The 14,457-nt window shown below is 41.8% G+C and overlaps 1 protein-coding gene across 1 annotated transcript in view; it reads right to left on the bottom strand.

Moving 5' to 3' along the window:
• The window catches only part of BCL2L13 (BCL2 like 13), a 100,476-nt gene that overhangs the window by 33,991 nt on the left and 52,028 nt on the right, over positions 1 to 14,457 (bottom strand). Inside the window, 2 exon segments of the mRNA XM_055105569.2 lie at positions 6,097 to 6,253; positions 12,105 to 12,212. Coding sequence (XP_054961544.2) covers positions 6,097 to 6,253; positions 12,105 to 12,212 — 265 coding nt within the window.

Raw genomic sequence — 14,457 nt, 5'->3', positions numbered from 1 at the left:
GTATCCAGGAAAGTACATTTTCCAGCCCCTTGCAGTTAAGCAGGGCCATGTGGTTAGCCCAGCCAATGAAATGTGGGTGGAAGTGATGGGTGCCACTTCCTGGCTGAAGCAGGAAGAGACTTTCTGTAATTATCCAGTCTCTTTCTCTTTTTTGCCCTGATGGTGGTAGACGAGGCTGTGTTGAGGTCCTGGAACCATAAGTTCCAAGTGGTTCCTCGCATTGCTACGTGGCCACACCTGTAGCAGATTTGCATGACGCCAAAGGAACTTTTCTCTCGTGAAGTCACTGAGATTGAGGGATTGCAGCAAATCTCAGCCTACCTCAATTAATACATCCTACAGCTAGGAAGTGGTGTGGCTGGGATTTGAACTCAGATCTCTCTGACCACAGACTGAAAACAGAATCAGGGAAGACGGTTGTAGATTCAGGGACACACATTTTCCCCACCACCTGCATTTTAACATTTTGAAATCAGGTTTCATTTGATAATCAATGGCACCTCATCACAGTTGTTGGCCTGTTGAATGTTAAGATTCTGACACATGCCATGACAATGTCTCAATGTCACATGTAGCTAATGAGCATTAGAAACGTAGCCAGTGTGCTGAAAGTATAATATACACACTAGATTTCAATGAGGAAGAAAAAACAATCTAAAATAGCTCAATAATTTTTTGTACTGAATACATGTTGAAATATTTGCACTGGTGACAGTGCAAGACTCCGTCTCAAAAAAAAAAAAAAAAAATTTTTTTTTTTAAATGGAGTCACCTATGTTGCCCAGGATGGTCTCAAACTCCTTGGGCCCAACTGATGCCTCCTACCTCAGCCTCAGTGCTAGCTGGGATTACAGGCCTGTCCCACCACCCCTAGCTGGAGTCCTATTTTTAACTTGGAGTGTTATGATACAAGGGTAGAGAGATAAGCCTTTCTGATTATTTCTATGTAAGTCCTAGTCATACCAAAAACTCGAATCATTGATAACACTCACTCATTTGTTGAGTGACTTCAAGTACTTTATTTAAAGCACAGTTTCATGCATAAATTTTAAAAACAAAAGACTTGGGGACCAAGTAACATATGAAGGCATCAATTGTTCAGATAATAGATTTAAAATTAAAAAAATCTATTAATTAAAAATTAATAGATTAAAAATTTACCTTCCCTCCTTTTAGGCAAAGTATTAACAAACATGTTAAGAAAGAATGGGCTGGGTGCAGTGGCTCACGTCTGTAATCCCAACACTTTGGGAGGCCAAGGCGGGTGGATCACTTGAGGTCAGGAATTCAAGATCAGCCTGACCAACATGGTGAAACCCGTCTCTACTAAAAATACAAAAATTAGAAAAAAAAATACAAAAATTAGCCTGGTGTGGTGGCACTCGCCTCTAATCCCAGCTGCTCAGGAGGCTGAGGCAGGAGAATGGCTTGAACCCAGGAGGTGGAGGTTGCAGTTGAGCCGAGACTGCGCCACTGCACTTCAGTCTGGGCAACAAGAGCGAAACTCCATCTCAAATTAAAAAAAAAAAAAAGAAAAGAAAGAAGAGAAGGAGTCTTGCTTTTGCAGAGTTTTAAAATCCCACCCCAGCCAGGTGCTGTGGCTCACGCCTGTAATCCCAGCACTTTGGGAGGCTGAGGTGGGTGGATCACCTGAGGTCAGGAGTTCAAGACCAGCCTGGCCAACCCGGTGAAACCATGTCTCTACTAAAAATACAAAAATTAGCTGGGCGTGTTGGCGCATGCCTGTAATCCCAGCTACTCAGGAGACTGAGGCTGGAGAATTGCTTGAACCCGGGAGGCGGAAGTTGTAGTGAGCCGAGATTGCACCACTGCACTCCAGCCTGGGTGACAGAGCGAGACTCCGTCTCCAAAAAAAAAAAAAAAAAACAAACACTAAATAAATAAATAAATAAACTACCCCAAAGGCATTTTTCTGCTCTGTCCACTGTGACCTATGACTTCCTTAGTTTAAGAATATTTAAGATTGATAATAGCTACCACTTACTGGTAGCTTATTATGTTAGGTTTTAATATTTTATATATTTATATTTTATATTACATATTACTATATCACATATTTGGAAACCAAAGCTCAGAAAAGCTAAGAAATTATCCCAAACCCACATAGCCGGAAAGCAGCAAGGCAGGAATTCACACTCAGATCTGGTATCAAAGGCCATTATACTACTCCCATTTCAAGTTAAGATTCTGACACATGCCATGACAATGTCTCGATGTCACATGTGGCTAATGAGCATTAGAAACGTGGCCAGTGTGCTGAAAGTATAATATACACACTAGATTTCAATGAGGAAGAAAAAACAATCCAAAATAGCTCAATAATTTTTTGTACTGAATACATGTTGAAATATTTTAGATGTACTGGGCTAAATAAAATATTAAAAATTTTAAATTTCATTTTATTTTTTACTTGGCTGCTAGTTTTTATTACATATTAGAACTACATTATATGTGACTTGCATTGAATTGCACTGGTCTAGATATTTCAGAAAAGAATCCTGATGACACAGGCATCATTCTTTCACCTAAGTCTATATCAAATCAATACTACAGTGATGCTGAAAGGAAATGAGATACTAGAGATGGCCTCTGTAATGATGAAATGTATACAGCATATACTGTCTTCCTGGCATCACCTTCCCATTAAAGTGAGCCTAGTACTTTTCAGATGCCTTGGGCTAAGTAGCAGATTCGTGTAAACCTTGAACTTCAGCAGATACTACACAGTCTACCTACCTATAGTCTCCCTGAAGCTTTACTTGCATATATCAGTCCCCTCACTTCCTTTCCTGAACTGTTTGGTGCTGCTGGGGGTCACAGTAGTCCTTACTGGTTGTTTGTCTACCAGGCTAAAGTATTTTAGCATCGTTCTGAATGAAACATGATTTGAAACATCATATACACAGACATACATGCACAAAAAATGCAGCAGATTAAAACATTCAAAGGAAATCAAATACATAGAAAAGTAAGTAGCTAAATAACCAATCCTACCTAGTGAGCTATTAGAATAGAGCAAAGAAGAAAAGAGCAGGGCAGGATACCTTTTTGAAACAGCTGTTGTTCTTCTGTAAGAAGGGTTCAGCAATAACTTCCTACATTAACAAAACCTTTTGGAGGAATCAGTGGTATTTTCTACCTTACGATACTGCCTTCAACGTTTATAATACTACTAGTTTATGTAGTTTATCATCCATTAGTTATTTTCAAGGTACTAGTAACAGAGCTTAAAACTTCTAAAAACAGATTTCTGAAAAAAGAAAGAGACCTGACTTTGATACATAACCAATTTCAAAAATAATTCTCTCAAGATTTGGGAAAAAAATAAACATTCGTCCAAGCCAACTCTCCTTTAAATAGAATTTGCTGTGAGAAGACATCAATTTTTCCTGTAGATCACAAAAAGGACTTCAGAAACAATACTTTTAAAAACTTACATAACACTGTTTTTTGAAGAGCTTATACTACACCATAAAGTTAAAATTAACACGTGGAGAATTGAAATATTAAGGGTGACATGGTTTGCTCCAAGCCAAAGTCTGTATCAAATTTGGAAAAAGATTCTTTTTTTTTGTTTTTGAGACAGAGTCTTGCTCTGTCACCCAGGCTGGAGTGCAGTGGTGCAATCTTGGCTCACTGCAAGCTCCGCCTCCCAGGTTCACACCATTCTCCTGCCTCAGCCTCCTGAGTGGCTGGGACTACAGGCACCCGCCACCACGCTGGGCTAATTTTTTGTATTTTTAGTAGAGACGGGGTTTCACTGTGTTAGCCAGGATGGTCTCAATCTCCTGACCTCGTGATCCGCCCGCCTCGGCCTCCCAAAGTGCTGGGATTACAGGCATGAGCCATCGCGCCCGGCCAGGAAAAAGATTCTTTTAAAAGTCTGCACCTTTCACTTCATTATTTCACTCCTGGTCCAGATAACTTCTACATTTTTGTGGAGAGAGGAGTGAAGCAGCAAATTTCTTTCTTCAAGTCTTACATGTAACCTCAGAATATAAAATATATGAAAGTACACGTGCTCTGGTTAAGAAAAGTGGGAAAATAAATAAATAAGGCTAGGTACAATGGCTCACACCTGTAATCTTAGCACTCTGGGGAGGCTGAGGTGGGAGAGTTGCTTGAGGCCAGGAGTTATAAGACTAGTCTGGGTAACATAGTGAGACCCTGTCTCTACAAAAAATTTAAAATAAATAAATAAAAAAGAAAGAAGAGTGGAGAGGCCCTAATGAGCTTAACCCACTTACTATCCCTCACTTCTTCAGGACCCCTGCAGCACCTCTATGCCTAAGGCTCCATAGAACACTTTTTGAAAACAACTGCTGTAAATCCAAATTTCCTGTGTAAGTTTTATTTCCCAATACCCATATACTTCTCTCCATATTTATATTTAAATTTTACTATATATTAGGTTAAGAAAATCCAAATACGACTTTTTTAATTTTTATTTTTAGAGACAAGGTCTTGCTCTGTTGCCCAGGCTGGAGTGCCACAGTGGTGTGATCATAGCTTACTGCAGCCTCAAACTATTGGGCTCAAGTGAACCTCCCACCTCAGCCTCCCAAGTGGCTGGGACTACAGGAACATGCCATCACACTGGCTAATTTTCTAAACATTTTTTTTGTAGAGACAGGGTCTGGCTATATTGCCCAGGCTGGTCTTTAACTCCTGGCCTCAAGCAATCCTCCCGCCTGGACCTCCCAAAGTACTGAGATTACCAAATACGATTTCATTTCACTGTTTAAGCATAATTAGTATTTTTACATTTGCTCATTTCACAATACTACGCAACAAAAAATCCAATTCTCCTAAAACCCAAATTACTTTCTTCTAACAAATGGTAATCGATATATACTTTGCTTACAGGAAAATAAAAAAAATTTTTTTTCTTTCAGATGGAGTCTCCCTTTGTCATGCAGGCTGGAGTGCAATGGCATGATCTCAGCTCACTGCAAGCTCCGCCTCCTGGGTTCAAGCGATACTCCTGCCTCAGCCTCCCGAGTAGCTGGGATTATAGGCACCTGCCACCATGCTCAGCTAATTTTTGTATTTTTACTAGAGATGGGGTTTCACCATGTTGGCCAGGCTGGTCTCCAACTCCTGACTTCCAGTGATACCTCCACCTCGTCCTCCCAAAGTGCTGGGATTACAGGCTGATTTTTAATATTTACAATAAATGATTTGGTTCTATTTCAATACTTTCCTTATTACTAGCTTCTTGCCTTTAGCTTTAATATGGTCAGAACCATAGCTAGGAGAGAAGTTCCTTCTATAAGAATGTAGAAGCAGTTCCATTGGCCGATGTGCAACCCTAAAGTTGAGCAACCTCTGGGATACAGATATAACGGTTTTTTGGTTTTTTGTTTTTTTTTTTTGAGATGGAGTCTCGCTCTGTCACCCAGGCTGCAGTGCAGTGGCAGGATCTCGGCTCACTGCAACCTCTGCCTCCGGGGTTCAAGTGATTCTCCTCCCTCAGTCTCTCGAGTAGCTGGGACTAGAGGCATGCGCCACCATGCCCGGCTAAGTTTTATATTTTTAGTAGAGACGAGGTTTCACCATATTGGCCAGGCTGGTCTTGAACTCCTGACCTCATAATCCGCCCACCTCGGCCTCCCAAAGTGCTGGGATTACAGGCGTGAGCCACCGCGCCCGGTCAATAAAATGTTAAATACAGAATTCTAAAATACAGATATAATGTTAATCCCACATTACAACGCACAAAACGCTAGCCATTATATTCATGTCACCACTAGAGGAAATGGCAGTAAAAAGTGGTCGGGGGAAGTGAAATAGCTTGTATTTACTACTTGGTAAAAGCATTCGTTGAAACCTGACAGCTCAACATATAAATACAAATTAACAAATCTATGTTGGAATAGCTAAATCACTCCTTTAAAGCAAAACTGTCATTCAAAACACAGAGATGCTTTGGGAAAGAAAATGAAGAAAATGTAAAGAAAAGTGAGAAAAGAAGTGACACTGTTCACCTAAAACACAGCCCTAACCAATCCAGTGCTGCATGAGAGATCCAGAGACTACTTAAAGAAGCACATCCCACTCAGCAGTGTAACTCACTGGCTCAGGAGCATTTGCAATGCTTTATGGAGAGGCTCTTTCAGTTCCTGGGACACTTTTTCTCCAAGATGGGCCAAGCAGTCTTCCATTGAGCTTTCTGGATTGGCAGGGCTGAACACTGGAGAAGTGTGACGGTCAAAGCCTGTGCTGGTGAAGGCTGAAGATAGGACAAAAGAAAAACCTAATATAATAAACAATATCTATAAAATTAGCTGGGTGTGGTGGCACATGCCTGTAATCCCAGCTACTCAGGAGGCTGAGGCAGGAGAATCACTTGAACCCAGGAGGCAGAGGTTGTGGTGAGCCAAGATCATGCCATTGCACTCCAGCCTGGGCAACAAGAGGGAAACTCCGTCTCAAAAAAAAAAAAAAAAAACAATAATATCAAAAGTTGCGCTATAAAAGGCCACAGGATTAAGACACCCACTATTAGGAACAAGCTAATCATTACAAGCCACTTAAAAAGGTCAGATAATCATTGTGGACATTAATCTTTGTTGGCACGTAAACATTGATAGGTCATAAATTTAGAGGTTCTTTTAGGTTTTAATGAAAAAGCTTAGATTTAAGAGAAAAGAAACAACTAAACTGACATGTTATAATAAGCTAATCAATTTAGTTTATGATTACTGACCAACAAGTATAATAATGATAAATGAGAAGCAATTCCTGGCTCTATTATCCTTCTCTTAAAATTCTGTTTTTAAGATTTTGTTTTACATTTATAAAACTGGCACTTATATCAGATTCTAATCATCCTCAGAGGATGAGTCCATTGCTTTCATTTCCTTATTAAAATGAACTTTCAACCTTAATATGACTACACATGGATAAATTTTCAAACTATTATATGAAGATTATACAAACAAGTATAAAAGTTGAACCAGAAGCGGAGCACAGTGACTCATGCCTGTAATCCCAGCATTTTGGGAGGCTGAGGTGTGCAGATGGTTTGAGTCCAGGAGTTCGAGACCAGCCTGGGCAACATGGCAAAACCACATCTCTACTAAAAATACAAAACATTAAGGCCGGGCGCGGTGGCACATGCCTGTAATCCCAGCACTTTGGGAGGCCAAGGCTGGGCAGATCACCTGAGGTCAGGAGTTCGAGACCAGCTTGACCAACATGGGGAAACCCCGTCTCTACTAAAAATACAAAAATTAGCCGGGCGTGATGGTGCATGCCTGTAATCCCAGCTACTCAGGAGCCTGAGGCAGGAGAATCGCTTGAACCTGGGAGATAGAGGTTGCAGTGAGCCAAGATCGTGCCATTGCACTCTAGCCTGGGCAACAAGAGTGAAACTCCTTCTCAAAAAAAAAAAAAGGGGCCGGGTGCAGTGGCTCACGCCTGTAATCCCAGCACTTTGGGAGGCTGAAGCGGGCAGATCACGAGGTCAGGAGATCGAGATCATCCTGGCTAACACGGTGAAACCCCGTCTCTACTAAAAATACAAAAAAATTAGCTGGGCCTGGTGGCGGGCGCCTGTAATCCCAGCTACTCGAGAGGCTGAGGCAGGAGAATGGTGTGAACCCAGGAGGCAGAACTTGCAGTAGGCCGAGACTGCGACACTGCACTCCAGCCTGGGTGACAGAGCGAGACTCTGGCTCAAAAAAAAAAGAAAATAATAATAATAATAATAATAATAATAGCTGGGTGCTGTGGCACACGCCTATAGTCCCAGCTACTTGGGGGCTGAAGTAGGAGGATCACTTGAGTCCAGGAAGTCAAGACTGCAGTGAGCCCTGATCATGACACTACACTCCAACCTGGGCAACAAAGTGAGACTCTGTCTCCCCAAAAAATAACCAAATTAATTAAATAAAAATAAAATAAAACTTGAATCCAGGAAAAGCAGTCATAACTTGTTGTAGAGACTTAACCATTCCCTAACTGCAGGAAGAGCAAGCAGAGTAACTTGTTTCAGAGTACAAATGCGATGCAAGGCATCAGCTACCAGGAAAGCAGGCCGCTTGCACCCACTCCCAAGATTTAGCCGTCATCTGTATAAAGTATTTATTGCATTAATCTAAGTACAAATGCGATGCAAGGCATCAGCTACCAGGAAAACAGGCCGCTTGCACCCACTCCCAAGATTTAGCCGTCATCTGTATAAAGTATTTATTGCATTAATCTAAGTACATATGCGATGCAAGGCATCAGCTACCAGGAAAACAGGCCGCTTGCACCCACTCCCAAGATTTAGCCGTCATCTGCATTAAGTATTTATTGCATTAATCTAACGCTTACTCCTATAAGGCTGCAAATTTTACTATAGAGTTAAGTATGTGTTTCTTTATAAAGTGCTTGCCTCCGAGAAAGATGCAAATGGCTGCAAAGTTCACAAATACTTTGTTGTTTGAGCAAGCTGGAGAGCATCCATTTTAATGGTCAAACTTAGATAATATGGGGTTCAATAAGTGAATGTATTTAAACCTTTTGTTACTCTCTTCTTCTTTCTACCTTTTGCCCATTTTACTATGCAGAAGTGCTGTTACCAGAATATACATGAAGAGAATCAGAAATTTAATCATTTCAAAATGCTGATAAAGAAATACAATGGTCGGGCATGGTGTTTCACACCGGTAATCCCAGCACTTTGGGAGGCCGAGGCGGGTGGATCACAAGGTCAGGAGATCGAGACCAGCCTGACCAACGTGGTGAAACCCCACCTCTACTAAAAATACAAAAATTAGCCAGGCATGGTGGCGGGCGCCTATAATCCCAGCTACTCAGGAGGCTGAGGCAGGAGAATCGCTTAAACTCGGGAGGCGGAGGTTGCAGTGAACTGAGATCGCACCACTGCACTCCAGCCTGGGTGACAGAGCGAGACTCCGTCTCAAAAAAAAAAGAAAAAAAAAGAAATATAAAAGACAAGACTAACATTAGGTTTCAGGATTATTTGTACATTTCTTTTTTTTTTTAAATGGTCTCACTCTGTCACCCAGCCTGGAGTACAGTGGCATGATCTTGGCTCACTACAACCTATGCTTCCTGGGTTCAAGAGATTCTCATGCCTTAGCCTCCCAGGTAGCTGGAATTACAGGTGTGCACCACCATGCCTGGCTAATTTTTTTGTATTTTTATAGAGGCAGGGTTTCACCATGTTGGCTGGGGTCATCTCAAACTCCTGGCCTCAAGTGATCCACCCGCTTCAGCCTCCCAAAGTGCTGGGACTACAGGCACCGCACCTGGTCTCGGGATTATTTGTACATTTCTATCTGTATTTTTTCTCTACTAACGAGGAACTTGAGTTATAAACATAATTTATAATTTTGATCATTAAAAATTATTGGGCAGGCTGGGTACGGTGGCTCAGGCCTGTAATCCCAGCACTTTGGGAGGCTGAGGTGGGCGGGTCACGAGGTCAGGAGATCAAGAACATCCTGGCTAACACGGTGAAACCCCGTCTCTACTAAAAATTACCAAAAGATTAGCTGGGTGTGGTGGTGGGCGCTGTAGCCCCAGCTACTCAGGAGGCTGAGGCAGGAGAATGGCGTGAAGCCAGGAGGCGGAGCTTGCAGTGAGTCGAGATCCCGCCACTGCACTCCAGCTGGGCAACAGAGCGAGACTTTGTCTCAAAAAAAAAAAAAAAAAAAAGAAAAAGAAAAAATTATTGGGCAATATATGTCCACACAAAAACTTGCACAAGAATATTCACAGCAGCATTATACATAATAGTAAACAAGTAGAAACAACCTAAATTTCCATTAACTAATGAATGAATAAACAAAATATGGCACATCCACACAGTGGAATATTATTTGACTGTAAAAAGTAATGAAGTACTGATACATGCTACAACATGGATGACCCTTGAAAACATTATGCTAAGTCGGCCAGGTGCAGTTGTTCACGCCTGTAATCCCAGCACTCTGGGAGGCCGAGACAGGTGGATCATTTGAGGTCAGGAGTTGGAGACCAGCCTGGCCAATATGGTGAAACCCCGTCTCTACTAAAAACAAAAATTAGCTGGGCGTGGTGGTGGGTACCTGTAATCCCAGCTATTCAAGAGGCTGAGGCTGGAGAATTGCTTGAACCTTAAAGTTGGAGGTTGCAGTGAGCCCAGATCATGCCACTGCATGCCAGCCTGTGCAACAGAGCAAGGCGATGTCTTAAAAAACAGCAACAACAACAAAAATACATTATGCTAAGTAAAAAATGCCAGTCACAAAAGACCACATAGTGGCCAGGCGCAGTGGATCACGCCTTTAATCCCAGCACTCTGGGAGACTGAGGTGGGCGGATCACCTGAGGTCAGGAGTTCGAGACCAGCCTGAGCAACATGGAGAAACCTTGTCTCTATTAAACGTACAAAAAATTACAGGCCGGGCGTGGTGGCTCATGCCTGTAATCCCAGCACTTTGGGAGGCCAAGGCGGGCAGAAAACAAGGTCAGGAGATCAACGAGACCATCCTGGCTAACACGCTGAAACCCCGTCTCTACGAAAAATACAAAAAATTAGTCAGGTGTGGTGGCAGGCGCCTGTAGTCCCAGCTACTCGGGAGGCTGAGGCAGGAGAATGGCCTGAACCCAGGAGGCGGAGCTTGCAGTGAGCCAAGATCCCGCCACCGCACTCCAGCCTGGGCAAAGAGCCAGACTCTGTCAAAAAAAAAAAAAAATACAAAAAATTAGCCAGGTGTGGTGGCGCATACCTGTAATCCTGGCTACTCGGGAGGCTGAGACAGGAGAATCATTTGAACCTGGGAGATGGAGGTTGCGGTGGGCCGAGATGGTGCCACTGCACTCCAGCCTGGGCAATGAGAGCGAAACTGCATCTCAAAACACCACCACATAGTGAACTATTCTATTTATGTATATTTCCAGAATAGGCAAATCAATAAAAACAGAATGGAGATCAGTGGGTGCCTGGTGTGGGGTGGGGTTGGGGCCTGGGGCTAGTGGGAATGGGAAGTGGCTGCTAATGTGTATTGTGTTTCTTTAAGGAGGACTGAAAGTGTTCTAAATTTAGATCATGGTGATAAATTCTGTGAATACACTACAACCACTGAATTGTACTTTATTATTATTATTATTTGTTTAATAAATAGAGACATGGTCTCCCTATGTTGCCCAGTGTGGTTTTGAACTCAGGGGCTCAAGCAACCCTCCTGAGGCCTTGGCCTCCCAAAGTGCTAGAATTACAGGCATGAGTCCCTGTGCCCAGACTGAACTGGACCTTTTAAATGGGTGAATTTTATGGTATGTAAAATATATCTCAATAAAGTTGTAAAAATATATTTATATCATTGGGCAAGATGTTCAATGCAGCATTACCTATGGAAGACAAAACCGGAAATAATGCAAATGCTGTGTAGTCGTCGTCCAGTGAAAAAAGGAATAATAATCCAAATGCTCCCCTCAATAACAAGGGAACAGGCCAGGCATGGTGGCTTACACCTGTAATCCCAGTGCTCACTACTGCACTCCAGCCTGGGCGACAGAGCAAGACCCTGTCTCTGAAATAGTAATAATAATAATAATAATAATAATGGAATGACTGAGTAAAAACATTTATTCAGTGAATGAAATTTCATGCAGTTAGTAACTATTTTTAAAGTTTATGTTGTAATGTTAAGTGCAAAATAAAATGGCTATAAAGTTGAATGTACATTATAATTACAGTTATCTATAGTATATATGTATGCAAAAATAAAAGCGTATGCTTACTTTTTCCTTTTTATGTCGTTATTACTTATAAAGGTAATACTAAATACAAATCAAACCATAGTGAATGGAAAGAACCTTAACATGATCATTTATCCGATACTTAACATGAGAAACTGCTACATCTAACCTGTTAGGTATAGTTGGGGAACTTCCATCAACATATCCTCCAGGAAAGAAAAAAGGCTACCTTCTAGTTTTACCCTTATAAACTTCTACCAATGTATAATTGGTGTAAGTTGTTAACTGTTGAGAATACCCCACTGTAAAAATCAAATTAAACCAACAGTAAACCATAACAAACACAATCTGCTTATTAACTAGAAAAATAAGAATAAACAGACCTTCAGAAATTTCTTTGTCCAGAGATTTTAGCTCTTCCTCAATTTCAGTTTTAACTTTTAATAAAATTTCTTGATCCAGAGATTGTGAAGCTATATCTAGTTGAACCCCTGAAAGCAACAAAAAAGGTTATTATTGAAAGAGGGAGAGAGAAACCATTAGAATATAATAGCACTTTTTTTTTTTTTTTTTGAGACGGAGTCTCGCACTGTCACTGGGGCTGGAGTGCAATGGCATGATCTCCGCTCACTGCAACCTCTGCCTCCTGGGTTCAAGCGATTCTCCTGCCTCAGCCTCCCAAGTAACTGGGATTATAGGCGCCTGCCACCACGCCTGGCTAATTTTTTTGTATTTTTAGTAGAGACAGGTTTCACTATGTTGGCCAGGCTGGTCTCGAACTCCTGACCTTGTGATCCGCCTGCCTCGGCCTCCCAAAGTGCTGGGATTTCAGGCGTAAGCCACCGCACCCGGCCCTACAATAGCAATTTGTTATGCCAAAAAATGCAAAATCAAAATTCATTATCAAAATTAGGGACGGTAGGAAATCCTTTTTGCAATAATTAAAAAACAAAAATCAAAAACAACCTTTAGTAGAAATATTTGGGCCTATGGATTGAGAGTGAGTCAGTCTCCACCTTTCCAGATGTTTCTGCCAGAAACAGGGAAATTGAGCTGAATCTTCAGAAACACATTAACTCAAGAGGAGGTTGGGAAAGATGTATCAGTAAGTCGGGCCAGTCCTCTCTTTTTGTAGACAATGTATCCTTTTTAAAAAGTATGAAGATGGAATATGATAAAAACAAAAAGAATTCATGTTATTAATATTTCAGTGGTGGTGGGAGATGTCCATTCCCCCCACTTCAAATTATATAGATCCCTAATTGTATCTCACTTTTGGACACATTTTTAGATGATATACTTCTAGCATTTTATACATGCTTTGTAATTTTCTTTCTTTTCTTCCCCCAACCCTGCCCATAACAGTTAGTTGACTGCTGCTTAAGTCCACAAAGCACACAACTGAGGCTAAAATTCCACCACTGTGGGCATAACGATTTCTTTGTACCAATCACATTAGATTTATGAGTTATGCTCATCACCAGTCTCTCATGCTTATTACTGGTTAATTCTATTTTGCTACTAAGTTTTCTAAATACGGCAAGATAATTATTTATCTTTGCAAGTACTAAGGTACAAAAAAAGATACTGCTGAAGCCTGAAAGCAGTACCTCTGTCATTTGACAGTCCAATTTCACCCAAGTTAATTTTAGTGATAACAATACACAATAATGGCTAATATCAAGTGCTGGGGGCACTATACTAAGCACTTTGTATGTACATGTACGTACGTATGTATGTATGTGTATATACACATATGCTCATTAAATGCTCATAACAACCCTTTGAGATAGGTATTACTATTATCCTCAGTTTGCAGGTGAAAAACCAAGACACAGGGAAGAAATGTGACCAAGGGTGCACCAACAGCAGAGCTCAGACACAAACCCAGGCAGTCAACTTTCAGGGTCTGGGCCCTAACCCCTGCACAATGTCGCCTCTCGCCATTCTTGCAAGCATGGACTATATTAAATCAAACACCCCAAAGTCCAGGCCTGCCTCTATGACAGTGATCACAGCACAGCAGTTCTTGTTCTTGGGCTTTTTGAGATTTCAGGCTCTTAAGAGAATGTCAATAAAATAATGGTCCCTCCTCCCACAATGTTTGGCAAGCAATTTTAGGGCATTCATGGACCCTCTCAGGACCTCTATAAGCCTTGGTTTAAACTCTTTACTAACTACCATCTAATTTTCCTTTTTTTTTTTTTTTCAGAAGGAGTCTCGCTCTGTCCCCCAGGCTGGAGTACAGTGGCGCAAGCTCTGCTCACTGTAAGCTCCGCCTCCCAGGTTCACGCCATTCTCCTGCTCCCAAGTAGCTGGGACTACAGGCGCCCGCCACCACACCCGCCTAATTTTTTGTATTTTTAGTAGAGACGGGGTTTCAGCGTGTTAGCCAGGATGGTCTCGATCTCCTGGCCCCGTGATCCACCTGCCTCGGCCTCCCAAAGTGCTGGGATTACAGGTGTGAGCCACTGCGCCCAGCCCATCTAATTCTCCTTCTTTCCCCCTCCCTGAATCCACATACTCACACCCACTGCATAATATAGTCCTCTTTCATTTGGCTAATGTACTACAGTTTTGTACTATTGGGTAACCTGACTTAATGAGCAGTGGCCAATGATCACCAACCACTAAAAGGCTCCAGGAGACAGATCAAGACGAGTAATCGCGGGGCATGGAGGTGAGACAGAGTAGGAAATGGGGCTTGGCCCCACCCCACTAATGTGTTTTTCCATA

Source organism: Pan paniscus, chromosome 23 (assembly GCF_029289425.2).
Source record: "Pan paniscus chromosome 23, NHGRI_mPanPan1-v2.0_pri, whole genome shotgun sequence".
Taxonomy (NCBI): domain Eukaryota; kingdom Metazoa; phylum Chordata; class Mammalia; order Primates; family Hominidae; genus Pan; species Pan paniscus.
The sequence above is the reverse complement of the archived record's forward strand: the minus strand, read 5'-3'. Positions and strand labels throughout refer to the sequence as shown.